The sequence below is a fragment of the Lindgomyces ingoldianus genome, assembly GCF_010093535.1.
Source record: "Lindgomyces ingoldianus strain ATCC 200398 unplaced genomic scaffold BDR25scaffold_12, whole genome shotgun sequence".
In the NCBI taxonomy this organism is placed as follows: Eukaryota; Fungi; Ascomycota; class Dothideomycetes; order Pleosporales; family Lindgomycetaceae; genus Lindgomyces; species Lindgomyces ingoldianus.
This window is the reverse complement of record NW_022985173.1, coordinates 844613-860842: the sequence shown is the minus strand read 5'-3', so window position 1 is coordinate 860842 and position 16230 is coordinate 844613. Positions and strand designations below refer to the sequence as shown.

The window sequence follows — 16230 nt, the reverse complement described above, 5'->3', positions numbered from 1 at the left end:
TCGAACATAATGTGAAAGCCTTTAAAATTGTGATCACATGGTGTGTTTGTCTCCCCTTCGCAGCTTGAGTTCACTTCCACGAACACATATATTGAGAATTAACCATGTTCCAATTCTAACTACACCTCTCTTACCCTCCACAAACCCACTGAAAGTCAACTGAAGTCGGTGACTCAAGACCGGGTATTTCCACCAATTTTCAAATCTCCCTTCGCAGTGCAAACTCCTCGTCTCTACTCCATAACCACTCACTTCGGTATTGAAAGGTCAGCCCTCCCAACCAAGCCTACGCCACAATCTGATTGCGACATCGAACGCACGTTCTTAGGGTATATATGCTGTACCATGCGCCGTCCATGCAAACCAATAGGGAAAAGAAGAGGGAACGACGCCTCGATTGAGGACTGGGGAAGATCAAGGAAATCTTGTACAGAAGGAATGAAAGTGGTCTGTCTGTCTGGGGTATCAAGCAAGACCGAGCCCAACAACACGCGCCCCAACAACCAACCAACCATGACCAAGGAAAATGCTAAGACATAAGAAATTGAGGTGGCCTATGAACGGATGCATCGTTTCAAGCTCTCCAAAGGCTCTCCTCTTCAATCGGCATTGGCGTCCGATTAGCTAGCTCTTCTAGACTCTGATTCAACGCTTCGGCATCCTCTTCCTCCTCGCTCCTACTCGTCGCCATACTTAACGGAGTCCGCATTGGACTCGTATGCCGACTCAGCTCTGCATCTAGACTAACTGAAACACTCGGTGCCGTCGACACCATTGCTTCCTCTTGAACATTGTCCTCGATATCTCTCAGTGCCCGCTTCCTCGCCCGTCCGTGACGCAGTTCCTCGCGCTGCCGCATGACTTCCTGTTCGTGCGCTACGGCGCGCCCACGTCGCTCTTCGACGTCTTTGCGCTTAACCACTTTGTTAAGGGCGTCTGAGGCTTGGATTAGGCCGTCAATGGAGATGGCGTGATTGGTCATCTGGTGGTTGATGTAGTGGTATACACCAGCCGGGGTATCGCATTGCAGAAGCGCCTTCTCATTGAGCTTGAGTAGAGCTAGCGCAACCTGGAACAAGAAAGTAGAGCCATCGTGCATACATAAGACGACGTCCCAGACGCGGAAAAGGGCTTCTGCAGATAGACAGTCTGTGAAGACGGAGAGGAACCATTGGAATGTTAGGGCCTCGAGTTCGATTTCGAGCACGTCAAGATGAGCGCTGAGTTTAGGGAGGAGTTCGACCACGTAGGACCGTAGAACGGATTGATCGGCGCGGGAAGTGAGTAGCTGCTGGTCATAGTATTTCTCCGGTAGGATGCTCTCAATCATGGTCGCAAGAACCCAGAATGCGTCTTCGGCGGTGGGCATGATGAGTAGTAGACAAGCTGTGATAAGGTTCATGCCTTGACAGTACCCGACTTCAGGATTGCGGCGCGAGTAAGCGAGTAGAACTTCATTCAACTTGTGCACGCCGGGGCCTTTGCGGAAGAAGATGTTATCGGTGAGGGTGCGGGTAATGTCCATTTGGATCTGTGCAATGATCGAGGGGTTGTCTTCGCCATTGTTGACAAGGTCGTCGTAGTACCCTGGAACCCGGAGGGTCGAGGCCCCGCTGCATTCGGCCCATATCTTTGCACGATAGAGCACGGGAATGCCGCCGAGGACAAGGCGGCGAAACTCATTCCACTTAGCTCGGCCAACCTTGCCTTTGTTACCGAGACCTGCTATGCCGACGAGCTCACCGTCAGCGAGGTTTGTTTCAGGCATGGCTAGGCCTTTCGGTCGACCTTCTCCAGTGATGACTGCTTCTTCTTCCCGCTTTCGTTCAGCTCGAACCTTGCGCAGGAATTCATTCCATTTGACAGTTTTATCTCTTTGCAAGGAGTCATGGAGCTCGGTCAGCTGCTCCAAAAGAGCCTTGACTGGGTCGGCTTGATGAGGGTGGGGACTGATTGGACTCGCCGGCCCTGCAGAAGGAGAAGATATCGCGAACTCGGCGTTGCCGGAGACGACACGAGATGGCGAAGGCTCAGGGTTAGCACTCGTGGAAGGTAAGGAGCCGCGCTTAATAACAGTGAGCTGACTCTGTTTCGGAAGAACAAGGTCCGCCTCAGGTGCTTCCACTACAGTAATGGGGATGGCAGATGGGGTATGGGAGAGCAACTCGGTAGGAAATGTCGCAAGCTTCAAATAATCTTGCCACGTTGTTGAAGGTTGCCCGGTGCCTTGATCGCCTGAGCTTGCGCTGCCGGGTCGAGATGGGGGCCTGGAATCATCGTTGGCATCGGAGGGTTGAGGCTTAACAGCTTCTGATCTCTCGTTGAAACCTAAGGCGCTAAGAACGGACTGAGTGTCCCCCAGTGACTCAACATGACTGCTCCGCTTTTGCTTGGTCAGTGCGGAAGCTGCTTCACTTTGTCTCTTCTTGCGCCGTTGATCGTATATGAAACCAAATCTGTCCGTCAAGTATTCACTGTTCGAATGGAAGTTGTTGTGATGCTGGACGAGGGTCGGCGGCCTAGATTCCTCGGGTAGGATTCTGTCCATCTCCACAGGACCCAAGCTACTAAGTCCACGGGTCTGCAGTAGAGGGCTTGGGCTCGCAGCCACGGGTTTGGGGTTTTCTGTTGTAATGCTTTTAATGGTTCCGTTAGGCCCAAGGGATGCTCTTCCGCCGCGCTTTGGGACATTGGCCGAAGCGGCTCGAGCTGACTGCGACGTCCTGGTAGAATCCATTGAAGCGGCTCGATCGGCAGGATCCGAGGAGTTGAACTTACGGCCTCGAGCAGTATTAGCCTTATCAGAGCTCCGAACGGCCTGACTATTCCCAGCCACCATCTTAAGCGCCCAGTTTGTCAAAGAAACGGAGGATCGACGGGACGATAGTCCTGATTCTCGATCTTGGCTTTGAAGCCGACGCAGCGTGGGAATGGCGCTTTTGTCTACTGGACCAGGAGGTACAAACAGATCGTTGGTAATGGGTTTTCGGGGTAGCTGCGCTCCGCTTGATGCTCGTGACCGCGTGTGTATCGAAAGAGCTTCTGCATCTCGGTCAACCCTGCTGGCAACAGAAGGGGCCCTGCTGCTTTTCCTACTCGGCCCATTCCACAGATAGCTTCTCCAGTTGCTTCGGCCTGTCTCACGGGGTAGTTCCGAGGTAGAGTCAATAGACTCAGTATCCGCCCCATGCAGCGTGCTGGTAGCTTCAAAGTGCATTTCATCAGGGTATTCGGCTATTTCGTCTTCGATAGCCCGGGCCAGCCGTTGCTCCATGGGGTCTTCGGGGTGCATTCCGGACAGTCCGGTTTCACTCCCTCGTCTCTTCATTCTCGTTGGCCCATTCTTATTATCGCAGTGCTCTTCTCTGATCCTATCGAGCTCACGAAGCCTGTTCTCGATATCCATATTCGACACTTCACATTCCTGCAACATCTTGCGGAGGATCCTCTCGCGCTCCTCAGCTCTCCTCCTCAATGCTGTAATCTGCGCATCCCTCTGTGCCAAGTCTCCGGCTAACTGCCTAACTAGCGAGACAGCTCCGGTATGCTCCAACACATCCTCGATGTCTTGACTAGTCGAATAATGCAGGTTCCCGGGCACCTTATCCGGCTCTTGTGGCGTGTCGTCAAACAGCGCAGAACGTTCCCTGGCCGAGGGCGTCACTGCCACGAGACTGCCCACAATCTGCTTGGTCGACTTGGTGACATTCCTCATCGTCGAGCCAGGCGTGGTATTCTTGCCCAGCTCGGTTGGCACAGTAGGTTTCGCAGTGTCCGGAGAACTGGTAGGGATGTTCTCTTCATTTCGATCGCCAGGATTTCCTGCCCCGACAGCAGCGCGAAACCAGCCGTTGACACGGGACTGTACGGGAGAGGAGTCTGGGGTAGGCGAAAGCGACGGGAACGACGTCAGGCTTTTTGTGTCGGCTGCAGGAGAGGGGGCACGCTGCAGCGAGGCATTGGAGGTGCGCTTCGCCGGTCTCACTCGAACGGTGCTGGTTTTCCTGCTGACCGAGGTGGTGGAATTCTGGGAAGCGGTGCGCACGAGATCGACGGCACTGGGGGATTCCATGGCCGCCATCTCAGTCCAAGTCGTGTATAGGGAGGATCATCCGCGCCAAGGCGGCAGCTATAGGGTGAACGGTTTGCACGTTGTGGTTATGGTGCACGTTGAGTAGTGAATGCGTTGTGCGTGTTTTTGATGAGTCGATGTCCATGTACATGTGGGACGGCGCACGTCATGGGCAGCCAGGGTATGCGTAATGTGCGCGGTCCATAGGCCAGCTTTCAAGCACTTTCCTGTACGTTAAGGACGTGAAGAGGCGGGGGAGACAGCAGGTGTTGTGTGCAGGCTGGAGAACAGAGTGGAGGAACAATTAAGTGCCCAGTAAGGGATGTGCTCTGCGCTTTGTCAAAACGTGCAACTTCACCTCTCGCAATCAAGCCTCAACGCCCCAAGAAACCGCCTCCTGCAATCTGGGCCTGGCGAGGCGCACCCCTGTCCCTTTCGGATGGGGCAGCCTCCAGCCACATTCACTGCACGTCAGGGCACCACCACAATCCATGTTGTGCCCCTCAGCGAAACAATCCATGTCATCGCCATGCCCATCACGGACGAGGACGCCGCGCTCCAGGCCATAGCAGCGCTGGAATGCCTCTCAGAAGAGCAGAAGTCCGCCCTGGACTCCATCAACAGCATGTTGAATAATGATGAACCATTCGTGGATATCCATGAGCTGTTCAGGCTCTACAACACTCTGTATTTCCGAGACCTCCTCGTACCCCGAGTTGAGGTGACATGGTCACCGCGATTGACCCTGTAAGCACAATGTCTTCTCACCTTGTCATCCATCCGGCTGTGCATTCTCCTTTTTTCCAGTCTTGTACGGCGCGGGTTTCATAACAAGACTTCAAGGCGGTGGACCTGGTGCTATGCCGCCGGATTCTAACCTTCCTGGCCCCGCCCCTGCGCGCACCCAACGCACAAGCTGATCCCCGCCCTGTAGCTGCGCCGGAATATGTGAGCTCTCCAAGGACCCCTCCACCGGGAAATTCACACGCATCCGCTTGAAAATGTCCACGCCACTTCTGCAATACCGTCCTCGCTCAGACACCATAAACACGCTCCTCCACGAGGCCATCCACGCCTATTTCTTCGTAATTACCTCCTGGCGACACTTCCGCGGCGATGACGGCACTGGGCATGGCGTCGGCTTTCAACTCCTTGCCGACGCAATCAACAACCATGGAAACTACGAGATAACAATATATCACACCTTCCATGACGAGGTGGATAGCTATCGTACGCACGTTTGGCAGTGCGATGGTCATTGTAGAAATCAACCTCCGTACTTTGGTTTGGTGAAGCGGAGTATGAATCGGCCCCCTGGAAAGGCCGACTCTTGGTGGTCGAGACATCAGGCTGAGTGTGGAGGGGTCTATACGAAGATTCAGGAGCCGGAGCCTACGAGGAAGCAGAAGGAGGCTTTGAGTAGGAAGGAAAGGGCTGGACGGCAGAAAAACAAGATTGATGGATGGGTGAGGGTGGAAGCGGCGGGAAAACCGGGCGCAGAGGGCAAAACTTCTGCTAGCCCAGTCGAACGAAATGGGGAGGGTAAAACCTCAGCCAGAATCTTCAATGGGAAGCGGAAGACGGAGATAATCTCGTCGTCGGGCAAGAGCTCTACTGCAGGCCAGAAACGGCTAAGGGCTGATGATGATGATGATGATGATGGCGAGGTTCTGATCGTAGAGAAGAGAGTCCTTGTCGAGTGTCCAATACGTAGCGTTCAAGTAGTCGAACCAGAAATCAATGAGCACCTCGACGTGGTGCATCCTGTTTAAGACATGTGTCGAGTTGACTGCGTATGACAAGGTATGATTTAAGACAGAAGCTGACGTTCTCCCTTAACCTTAACACAGGCTTTAGAAAGCAACCCCTTCCTATTAGTAATGCGTCGTGGCACAAGTAGCATACCAGAAATTCGTATTTGAGCGAAGCCATCCACAGCTCGCTTTATGAATGTCCAAGTCTACCGGATACATACACTCATAATACACTCCGTTCATGATCTTCATCTAATCAAACACGCGTACTCTTCTTGTCTCAGTTGAATCGACGTCGTCCAGCTATCGCTCTTCTAGGCGATAATTCTCTTTCAAGTCTACTCAAACTCTAATCTTATACTCGCCGTGAGCTTGCAATGGGCTCCTCGTCGGCTCCCACTGAACTTTGCCCCTCAGCAGCTCCAATGCTTGATTCTTCAACATTTTCTTATCCCCCTTCTTCTGCCCAGGCTCTCTTGCTTCGTCCACATTCCTCTCCACCTCTTCATCTTTCTCCTTCTTTCCCCAGGGCGCCCAGCTCTTTGGGTCCTCGGGCCATACAAACGGGCTATCCATGTCAATTGTCATAAACTTTTTCGCCGTAGGCCGGAACCAACGTCGTGGAGCATCAACGTGGTCTTGGACCGGCTGTTGCTCAACATATGAGGTAATGTTGATGGCTTTAACGCCGTAGCCGTGATAGAGGTAATCGCGGAGATCGAATTTAGAGAAGTTGAGAGGGACGTGGAAGCGTGCTTGAAATGGGGAAAGATTCGGTGTGCGTAGTAGGGCTATTACAGCTTTTGGTCTGCGGCGTAGTTATTAGCAGAGCGTCGTTCGTAGCAGAGGCTTTCAACCAGCGTACAGAAACACCTCTTTCTCGCCGAACCGTATCACCGGCGTCGCCAGGGCCCTAAGCCCTTTCTCTCGCTGTCTCTTCTCTCGGAAATGATTTATTACATCAACCTTCTTCGCTGCCTGTCTTTCCCTTCTTGCGGTCTCCTGTTCTACATAGCGCTGCCGCACCCAGCTAACTGAGAATTGTTCCGACGCAAGGTTTTGTGATGAGAGTTTGAAAAGTGCCTGGTAGTATGGCTTTGTAATCCATTTCTTGTTCTCGAGGGAGAGTTTATCGTTAGCTAACGCTTTTTCGAGTTTGCGCAGGATTGTAAGGTTGGGTGGAGGACGGTTCGCTTTTACTGTGATCACAGACGAAGCTATTCGTGCAGTTGTGCGTGTCATCGTGCGTGAGGTGTTGTGATGGGTTGGAAGAGATAGAGGGGGGTCCCAATGGCGCTCCTACAGAACCCTTGAAGTATTATCAGATACTTGGAGTGCTGTGCTGGCCAAAGGAGTGTATGATGCGTTATCGGGAGGCCATGGCGGGATGCTTCCATCACTCAATGTTCAAGAAACCTTTCACATTTGAGGGGGCCCGTGCGCGAGGCGCCGTCACGTGCTTGGCCCTCATCTCCAATTCGACGTTAGACTTGGCTCTAGCTCGCTCTTCTCCATTTCATGCCACTCTGCGGGTACTATGAATGAACCATTGAGATCTCATGTGAACAGTAGAAAGGGACCTTTTCTAGACTGCCAATAGCGCCCAGTGGCCCACTCCCTCAGAGTCGTCTCCGTTTTCTTCTCTACTCTTCTATTATGGCGCCTCTAAGCTTGCAGATGCAAGCGTTTGAAATTCATGTAAGGCTTTGAACGGGCGACAAGTGCGAGGGTTAAAATTCTTCTTCATGTGAGAGACGCCCAATGGTTGACTTACCATTTGATTAGTTGAGAAGCTGTGTAAACTCGTGAACGTTTTGCGTCTATGTTGTTCAGAGAGTTCTCTCACTCTCTTCATCTTTCACTTTCTTAAGGCTCACCAAAGTCAAAACTATCTTCTTTCCAAAAGCTCTTCAAAGCCTTCATCTTTCACTCTCTCGAAATCTTCAAACACTAAACACCACTATCCTGATCTAACAACCGATTACGAACGCTGCTCAATAACTTGATTATAGCTTCTTTGATGAAGACTAGTTCAGAGCTGCCATCACCCTGTCACCCCAATCAAAGCCACTTCCTTCTTTGATCCCAATTGCGTCGGCAAACCAGGTCAGCCACAACCCACGCACGCGACTACCTCATTGGGCAGCCGCCGCGAATTGACTTGATAGCAATCACAAAATCAGTTCTACTTGACTACCCCACCTTCTATCACACCACTCTCTATCGCACGAGAATCTACTTCGCTTCGATAACCCACAACCAGCTGACCCGTTTGTGAGAAAAGGCAGTTCACACTATATGCTGTCATATTCATCAATCATGTCCGTTGAACATGACCGGAATGGACCTCTTCGGGGCCGGAGCGGTCCTCCTGCCCGTAAGCCGAATCGAACTGTCAACGTTCCAATTGAGTATCAGCCTAGTATGTCTTGGCCTGATCTGGAGCGTATTAGCAAGGTTCTAAGCGTGGAATCTGGCTGTGAGGTTGTTCCAAGGATGGAAAATCGGCAGCCTACCAAATTCGAAATCTTCGGTCAAGGTCTTCAATTAGAGGCTGCGGTCAAAGTTGTCAATCGGTGGATCGAAAATGCTCCCTCCAAAACTCCTGCATCATCATCTTGGCCGAAAACGAGTGCTTTTCATGCCAATAAGTGGTACTATGACACGGTGAAGCAGATGGATATGGAGCGCAAAGAGAAGTTTAAGGGCGAGCCGCCAGAAGAAGCAGGGCTTATTCGAGTAAGTTCCATTTAAAAATTAAAAATATAAAAAATAAACAAAAACTCCCCGTATAAGCCACTTACAACCTTTCAGGTGGTTGTTGACTGGCCTGATGAGCTACGTCGTGACGGGATCGATCCAGCGTCTGCCTTCGGTAATGGATTAGTAGCACTGAACCCAATTCGGATGGATGATGAAGTATATATCTCCTTTTGTCCACACCGTGGTCCAGTCCTACAAGTCGAAATCCAAGGGTACGAAGAAGCTCACGTCGCATCTGCTCTAGAGCACTATGAGAACCTAGTGCAAAAGGTTCAGACCATAAGATCACTGAGCGTCCTAGCCATCAACATCGTTCTAGATAAAGGTGAAGGCACTGAAGTTGTTCTGAGGAAGATCCCTAGTTGGTGGCCTGTCAAAATCTATAACATATATCCTCAGCTCCTTCCAGCTGTGCCGCCAGTAGCCCCTAAACAAGGAAACCAAGAAACTAAAGGAGAGTTTCGGAAGAAGTCCCTGGACCCTAGCCACCTGGTTGAGATTCAGAAACAAATCACTCAAGTTCTAGAATGTATAAGATTCGAGCGAGGCTATTACGACCTGACGGTCCGCTATGGTTGTCTTGGACTTGTAGGCATGGCAGACGAGGAGATTGGGAAAACCTACAAATTACCCGTATTTGAAACGAGCATTTGCGGGACGAGGGTGACTTGCCTAGTCACTAAATGGTGTGGACTCTTCCCTGACTGTCTTCTTGACTTCATCTAACATTGTTACTAGGGCAGGCGATCAGGAGTTTGGAGAGCGATTGCTTGCCAGACTGATGGCGGCAGGTGACATATTGGTGCCGGCCAAGATAGGAGGTCCTTCAAAGTTGTCAGAGACTCGGCCCACCTTCCAGGGAACATGGATGCTTCAAGATCCTAACAGCACGCGCCCAGTCCATCCGAATGCTCGAGATCAGCGGACTGCGTCTCAGCCCAAGACTATTGTGGTGCAAATTGATTGGACTGAAGACGAGGAAGGAATGTTCGAGAAGATGCCTTTAAGATTCTACCATGTGAAAGAGGGCAAGATTGCGCCTAAGGAACATCTTGACATCAACTTAATGGAACTAGGAGAGTAAGTATATCCCGCGGAGCTACACGCACCTAAGCTCCTCGAACCCCATCTTCTACCAACTGACGTGTTCTTCCCATAGAGGCAAGGCATGGCACATAGGCCTAGAATCCATGGTGGTCGTCCCAAAATCGAAGCTGTCTCCTGTAGTCGTGAACTTTGCGGACGGGGTCAGGATGAGGTCCGGGGACGCGGCGAACCTACACTCTAAAGAGAGCTTCGCGCAGTGGAGCACAACTCCAAGTACACGACTGAAAGGATGTCGATTGGACAGGGTTTATACATTCCGCATCCGTGATACGAACTACCATGTCGAGGCTCGACAAATGTGGTATCCGTGCCAGACAGCCCCGTGCTGGGGTGTCGTTGTTCGCCACAGCGAATGGTCTACGCACTTGAATCCGCTCGAGACTCTTGTTTCTGGGCGAATAGTCCAATTCGGTGATACGGCCAAGACTTTCTTCCCTGGTGACGGAGGCACCTCAGCTGCGCCTGCTGAATCAAGCAATGACATGCCGCAAATCCAAAATCTCGACGTGGAGGAGAGGGAACCAGATGTTACTGGTATCACGCTTCTCGTCAAGGCGCTAATGAGGCTTTCCGTTGTCATCAACGACTGCAAAGCCCCCCCAAATTAGGTCCATAACTCACCCACTCCTTCATTGAAAATCTTCCTTACACTTGACCAACTTTTCTTCACGAGATGTATGGATATGGTTACTAGCTGATCCCTCTGAACTTCTTCACATTTCAGGAACACATTGGGCCTGCATTGCTGGACCACGTCTCAGATACTGGGGACCAGTGCGATCTTCTCTCTGGCGTTAGCCCATAATTTAGATGATCCCAAATGTTCTTAAGTGCATACTTGGGCTCGAAGATTGTTAGTGAACGGTTTTGAGGGCATGAAATTGTCCTTCTCAATGTCTCATACGCCCCATAACCACACTTTATCAAATGCATAAACTTTTGAAAATCTTTACCTCGCTCCAGAAATTTCTTTCATGGTGCGAGTCCCGCTCTACTAACCACGCTAAAACGTCACTCTCATTTCCTTTCGGGGGCTTCAGCTTCCTTTCTTTGGCCCGTCCTTTCCTCCAGCACCCTGCCCGCCCTCCTGCTGGGCACTCAAAACTTTGACCCGAATTACCTCCTCCACGAGGCGAACATTATTCACCTTCCCATTAATCACCTGCTCTAAATCCTTCAAGCTATGCGCCAAGTCCCCGACTTTGCGGTTATAGAAATCTGTAGCATCGGCGGTAGATTTCTCGACAAAGAACCCGGTACCAATATCGATGAGAACGGTGGACGGGTTGGAAAGCTTGCCGGGGACGTAGAGGGAAGAGGTGAGGGGCACGAGGAGGGGTTTCTCGGCGGTGCTGGCATTCACGCCCTGGGAGATGGATTTCAAGCAGTCGCGGAATTTGGATTGTGCGATGCGGAGGGATTGGAAAGAGGTGTTGAGGTGCTCAAGCTCGCGGTCCAGTTGAGATTTGAGTTCCTGAAGCTGCGAGATTGGGAGGGAGGTTATTTCGACTGTGGGGTAATTAGAAGTTAGCGTGGGAGTTGGAGAGAATATTGTGATTTTAGAAGACTAGAGAATAAAAGACCTACTCCCTTGACTCTGGCCCGGGCCTTGTCCTTGTTTCGACGCCATGCTGTCCTTTGTAAGGTGTTTCGTTGTGTAGTACCTAATCGACTTGGTGAACTTGTGTTGACTAAGCAGGAGTATGCACCACGTGAGCATGCGTGATTGGTGGAGCTTGAATTCAAGCTTCACAGCTCTCTGGATCTCACTCCACTACATCTTTCCTCAATTGGACGACTTCTCTATGCCATTGCGTCCTCAATTCAGACTTTTTATACCACAGCATCGATGCCACTCACATTGGAAGCAACGCTTTGTCCCTGTCAAAGTCCTGGACAACATTACACCCAAGATTGATCTCGCTGAACCAGCCATCCTTCCAGGCCGCTTCCGCTCCATACCCGCTATTTCGAAATGGTTTACACCATACCCTTCCAAGAAAGGAGATTCAGGCTTCCATGAACTCAACGTATCCTATTTGACACAACATGGCGATACTATTGTACCGCTTGAGCTGACACAGGTTAGTTCTAGCCCATCGAACGACCTGCAGATATCATCATTTGAGCGTTTCGAGGCACCACTCTCTTTATTACTCTCCTATATCAAATCCACTCAAGATTCGTCTACGAACCTCTACCTCGCCCAATGCTCTCTTGACAACTTGCCGGTAGATCTCCAAGCTGACCTGCCAACACCCTCCCTCATTTCCGTCATGGGTCGAGGCGACATTTACGGTTCAAGTCTCTGGCTTGGTCAGCCTCCAACCCGGACACCACTTCACCGCGATCCCAACCCCAATGTCTTTGTACAACTAGCCGGCAAGAAAGTCATTAGATTGATGAAGCCGGACGCAGGGAACTGGCTTTATGAGCGCTTGAGGGTTGGAGATGGACACGCAAACATGAGAGGGGACGAAATGATGGTTGGGACTGAGATGGAGAGACTGGAGGCCGCGGTATGGAGGGATGAAGGGGTGGTCGACAAATATGTGAAGGGGTGGGAGGCGGAATTGGGAAGCGGAGATCTACTCTATATTCCCTTGGGATGGTGGCACGCCGTTAGAGGTATTGGAAAGGGTATCAATGGATCGGTGAGCATTATGTTAGACTATCCAGTTAGGTATATTTTACTGACATGGGTTACACAGGCAAATTGGTGGTTCAGATGAGGAACCTCTCTCTGACCCAGTGCACACCTCACCACTGCTCAGAATACGTTCTAAGATCCTTTGTGGCCTCTTTAAATATTTCATACTTCAGAGGAGCTCTTGCTCTACTTGGAAGTTCACGTGGACGTGCGGCTCTCTTAGAACGCTGCTTCTGCTTCTGCTTCTGCTCTAACTCCTTCCCTCTGCTCTTCGCCCTCAATCATTACCTGTGCACGAGACTATGGAGTTCGCTCTCCGGTGCAACGAGCTCAAGTGCCGCTCGCAGCTGCATGATCGCGCTGTCGTCACAACCTGCAGGTCAGTCGTCTCTCCCAAGGTCAATCCTCTTGCATCTGCCACTGATTGATTGGGAAGTCACGTCTTTTGCACCCAGTGCTCCGACAGCTCTGGGCTCTCCAGAGCACCCAATGCCAATCGCACATGCCCAGCCTGTGGTACACAGCTTGTCAATCCAGACGATGTAGTTGTTGCAGGTCTCAATCCGACTGAGGACTATAAGACGAGTGTACTCAGTGGGCTCAGTCCGACAGTCATCATGGAGTGTGCAAGTCGTGGCCTTGCGTTCTTCAGCTATCAGGCATCGCAGGAAATTATCTATCAGGAACACCTTGCAAAGAACCTTACCGAGAGGTACACGAATTTAAGCCAGCAAATGGACCAGCTCATTCATGACGCGAATTCTCAGATCAAGGTGCTGCAGGACAAGATGCAAGGTAATCGTCAACTCGGTCATCAGCCTCTCGTCAATGGTGCTGACATGGCTCATAGCAATGCAAGCCGAGCAGGCGTCCCTCGAGCAGAAGAACCACGAGCTTGTCGAGGCATTTCAACAGAAGAGTCGTGCTCAACAACAAGTCCAGAAGCTCTACCAATCTCTAAAGGCACAGGTCATGGCGTCTCATGTAGCAAATGCTGCCGGGGAAGAGGCCAGCATTTCACTCCACACCGCAAGGAGTGACCGCTTCATCGATCGGATTCCAGGAACAAGGGCAGGGACGGCAAACTTCAGCCAGCCTAGCAATCCCCAGCAAGCTAGAGCTGGCAGACAACACAACATGGATGGAAGTAGAAGTTCTGACAGCGGTGGCGCCCAAAGGGGAGGCATTAATCTCGGTCCTGCATGGAACTCTCAGGTGCAAGGCCAAGGTCTTGGAAGTAGAGGCTACACCGGTCGTAAGTCTACTCTTCCATAATACGAAGGCAATATCGCCTCGGGCATACTCGCAGCCAGCTCGACTCCGTATGTAGCTTCTGCTAACGTGATTTCCAGAATCGGCGCCTATGGGCGGCACTCCATCTCAAGGTCATCGTTCCCGGCTCCCAGTCCTCGGCAGTACGCGCCAAAACGCATTCTCAGCCCCAGACGTTGGTCCTTCATATCAGCCCTCGCCTGCAACAAGACAACCACTGGATGCGGGGCCGAGAAACTTGGGAGGGTTTGGCTATGGCGCAAAGACGGCGAAGAGGGGCATTAGTGGAAATGCAAGTGGGCCTTTCGGAAGATGAGCTGTGTCTTGATTCTCTGATCAGAGTCTTTTATTATGCAAGATAGCATCATGGTCCATGTGGTTTTGGGACGAAAGGGGCGTGTGTTGACAAGGGCGTTGAGGACAAGGTTAAGATGTCGAGAGGCTTCCACTTACCGCGAGTCTAGCGGACTACAATATGTGATAAATTAGGGCTGGGCAGAAATTTTAGAATCATGTTCCGACGTTCTATTATTTCCATGTTAGATTCGTAGTCGGCGTGAGGCTGTAGGGCGGAGAGTGAGAAAGAGGGGAAAGACTATGAGAACAATGCACGCATCGTTCATGTGACTCTCTTTCTGCTGGGTTGTTGGAGAATTTTTACCTGCACCGATTGTGGTGTTGGCATGGTCTTCCCAGTTCAGCTTAGTGATGGTATCTGATTCGTTCGCTGCCATGGAGGACGCTTGGGCTGGGAGGTGAAAAGCAATTGAAAGAATGTTTTCCTATCTGGACGTATGATTTCTCGGTTTGAACAGTTGGCTCTGCAGTGTGCATGCAGGACGCAGAGGCGAGGAGGGGGAGATACCGGAGTGATTGATAATAGGGGAGACGGAGCTGGAGTGTGGGTGAAGCGTAGCGAAAGTCACAGAAATTGGGCTGATGCAGGCGGTCTTTGGGTTTGTAGAGAGGGTAGATCTGCCAAGTCTGATTATTGGCTAACGTGGAGATGAAGCGCACCGGAAAGCCAAAGAATTTGGGCTGGTATTGGTTTTCTTGGGGTTGTGGGGAGGAAAGTTCTGACCTGTCTGAGTTGTTGGCTGTAGAAGTGCATAGACTGGTCGGAAACTGGGCTTTGCAAGGATTTTAGGGTGTGGGGCATTATTCTGGGCGTCGTCGGACTGGCATTCGACGTCTCTTTGTCGAGGTATAGGCTTCAAGAGACTCCATCATTGGCTGTCGGGTTCGACGAGCTTGACTGGTAAGGCAAGTGGCGTGCGGACTGAAGAGTGCAAGTATTAGAGGGTAGGGAATGGTAGGGAAAGTCAGGTGAGGAGAGTAGAGAAGCAATATTGTGTTAAGTCGTCAAGATAAACTTCTGCGTTTACTTGTGTCGCCCCTAGACTTCGCGTCTGTTTCAGGTAAACGATTGCTTGGGTTGACGATTCGCGCATCTGTAAGCGATAGACCATGTCCAGATGCAGAGGATGATACTGCACCACCATAGCCACTTGCAACACTTTCGTTCGAAGGTCCTACATTCAATTTTGAATACTGCCGAATGAGTGGGAACTATAGGAACTAACGTGTCCTTATGAAATCAGTCATTGAATCAGTCATTGAATGATCGGCGAATGCCACCGCCACGCGACTACTCGCCCTGAGGACTCTCTCGGTAGCGTTTCGCCACCAGAAATAGGGGCTTCACCAGTCCCCTTCCCAGAACCGGGATATAGTGAAGCATGGGCAATGAGGCGATTGAGGATCATCGAAGGTTCACGAATGTGAAGGGGCAATACTGCTTGGTGATCTTGGGATGGTGTATGGTCATGGGGTCTATGAGGGAAATTGGGATACATGATCTCGTGCTAGTTGATTGGATACTATGAAGTAGAAGCCCAGTTCCGAGATCGAAAGGATCCCATGTAGCTTATTGATAGGAAGGAGTCATCACCATCAATAACTGAGCTGCATGGCCCTGTAGCCTAGGGTAGCAGTGGTGTTCTGAGGCTGCATGAGTGAATCAGGCGCGAAGAGATGTGGCGGAAGGGCTTTCTCTTGGTCCTGCGGTGCCCAAGAAAGCTATCAGTCCCTTTAGCTCGCTACGAGTGACTTGTCGCGTTGAATAGGCAGACGAGTGGTTCAAGATGAATTTGATGGATAACACAGACGAGGAAGGCCTTCACGCAGTAAGGGCACTTGATTGGGCATCCAGTAGTTGACTCACAGTGGCGATGAGATGATGATGGGAGGCAAACAACGTAAGTGAGGCTGTAACTTTCTTGGGAACCTGCTGGATCAAGGGTAGCCTGAAAATGGCCTTCGCGCCTCCCTCTTTGGTTGACGTCGTTAGATATACCGTACGGGTTTGCAGAGCTCTCTTTGCAGGTTTCTCACCACCGGAACTACTGGTTGATTCGACGCAGATCAGAATCAGGGAGAAAAGATAATGACTCAGGTGAGGAGGCATATCCTAATGGCCGGCCTTGGCATTATTGATCAGCCAGCAGGAAGAGTGACGGGATCCAACTTTTTTTTCTACATGTCCGAGTGATACGCGCGAAGTTGCAAGAAGACATACCTCAGAATCGAAAAGGAATGATGAAACCGGTCCT

At 51.1% G+C, this 16230-nt stretch overlaps 8 protein-coding genes across 8 annotated transcripts; 4 read left to right on the top strand and 4 right to left on the bottom strand.

Moving 5' to 3' along the window:
* Positions 1-108: 108 nt before the first annotated feature.
* Positions 109-3448, bottom strand: BDR25DRAFT_302926 (TBC-domain-containing protein). Its single transcript, XM_033689906.1, has one exon. The coding sequence runs from the start codon at positions 3290-3292 to the stop codon at positions 575-577; it is 2718 nt and encodes a 905-aa protein (XP_033549006.1). The 5' UTR covers positions 3293-3448; the 3' UTR covers positions 109-574.
* BDR25DRAFT_302925 (uncharacterized protein) lies at positions 3369-4338 on the bottom strand. The gene is made up of 2 exons (XM_033689905.1): positions 3530-4338; positions 3369-3479 (listed from the first exon to the last, which is right to left on the bottom strand). Exons 1-2 carry the CDS (start codon positions 4079-4081, stop codon positions 3459-3461), a joined length of 573 nt encoding a protein of 190 aa, XP_033549005.1. The 5' UTR covers positions 4082-4338; the 3' UTR covers positions 3369-3458.
* A 263-nt stretch (positions 4339-4601) lies between these two features.
* BDR25DRAFT_221571 (uncharacterized protein) lies at positions 4602-5844 on the top strand (the record flags this gene model as incomplete). The annotated part of the gene is made up of 2 exons (XM_033685035.1): positions 4602-4819; positions 5007-5844. The coding sequence occupies 2 exons, from the start codon at positions 4602-4604 to the stop codon at positions 5842-5844; spliced, it is 1056 nt and encodes a 351-aa protein (XP_033549004.1).
* Positions 5845-6010: 166 nt separating this feature from the next.
* On the bottom strand, positions 6011-7202 carry BDR25DRAFT_284676 (uncharacterized protein). Its single transcript, XM_033688129.1, has 2 exons — positions 6692-7202; positions 6011-6634 (listed from the first exon to the last, which is right to left on the bottom strand). Exons 1-2 carry the CDS (start codon positions 7066-7068, stop codon positions 6169-6171), a joined length of 843 nt encoding a protein of 280 aa, XP_033549003.1. The 5' UTR covers positions 7069-7202; the 3' UTR covers positions 6011-6168.
* A 943-nt stretch (positions 7203-8145) lies between these two features.
* Positions 8146-10304, top strand: BDR25DRAFT_313338 (uncharacterized protein; the record flags this gene model as incomplete). Its single annotated transcript, XM_033691372.1, has 4 exons — positions 8146-8565; positions 8641-9275; positions 9328-9669; positions 9749-10304. The coding sequence occupies 4 exons, from the start codon at positions 8146-8148 to the stop codon at positions 10302-10304; spliced, it is 1953 nt and encodes a 650-aa protein (XP_033549002.1).
* Positions 10305-10732: 428 nt separating this feature from the next.
* BDR25DRAFT_221858 (Prefoldin-domain-containing protein) lies at positions 10733-11326 on the bottom strand (the record flags this gene model as incomplete). The annotated part of the gene is made up of 2 exons (XM_033685046.1): positions 10733-11205; positions 11293-11326. The coding sequence occupies 2 exons, from the start codon at positions 11324-11326 to the stop codon at positions 10733-10735; spliced, it is 507 nt and encodes a 168-aa protein (XP_033549001.1).
* Positions 11327-11501: 175 nt separating this feature from the next.
* BDR25DRAFT_221552 (Clavaminate synthase-like protein) lies at positions 11502-12428 on the top strand (the record flags this gene model as incomplete). Its single annotated transcript, XM_033685034.1, has 2 exons — positions 11502-12350; positions 12408-12428. The coding sequence occupies 2 exons, from the start codon at positions 11502-11504 to the stop codon at positions 12426-12428; spliced, it is 870 nt and encodes a 289-aa protein (XP_033549000.1).
* A 535-nt stretch (positions 12429-12963) lies between these two features.
* On the top strand, positions 12964-13621 carry BDR25DRAFT_221303 (uncharacterized protein; the record flags this gene model as incomplete). Its single annotated transcript, XM_033685027.1, has 2 exons — positions 12964-13141; positions 13197-13621. The coding sequence occupies 2 exons, from the start codon at positions 12964-12966 to the stop codon at positions 13619-13621; spliced, it is 603 nt and encodes a 200-aa protein (XP_033548999.1).
* Positions 13622-16230: the final 2609 nt, after the last annotated feature.

What these genes read in the sequence shown, in the direction of transcription:
- BDR25DRAFT_302926 (XM_033689906.1), bottom strand. Translation starts at nt 3,292, where the DNA reads ATGCACCCCGAAGACCCCATGGAGCAACGGCTGGCCCGGGCTATCGAA.
- BDR25DRAFT_302925 (XM_033689905.1), bottom strand. Translation starts at nt 4,081, where the DNA reads ATGGCGGCCATGGAATCCCCCAGTGCCGTCGATCTCGTGCGCACCGCT. An exon ending in AGCATACCGGAGCTGTCTCG is followed by an intron (nt 3,480 to 3,529) that starts CTAGTTAGGCAG and finishes TGCGCAGATTAC; the next exon opens with AGCATTGAGGAGGAGAGCTG.
- BDR25DRAFT_284676 (XM_033688129.1), bottom strand. Translation starts at nt 7,068, where the DNA reads ATGACACGCACAACTGCACGAATAGCTTCGTCTGTGATCACAGTAAAA. An exon ending in GGCGAGAAAGAGGTGTTTCT is followed by an intron (nt 6,635 to 6,691) that starts GTACGCTGGTTG and finishes ACTACGCCGCAG; the next exon opens with ACCAAAAGCTGTAATAGCCC.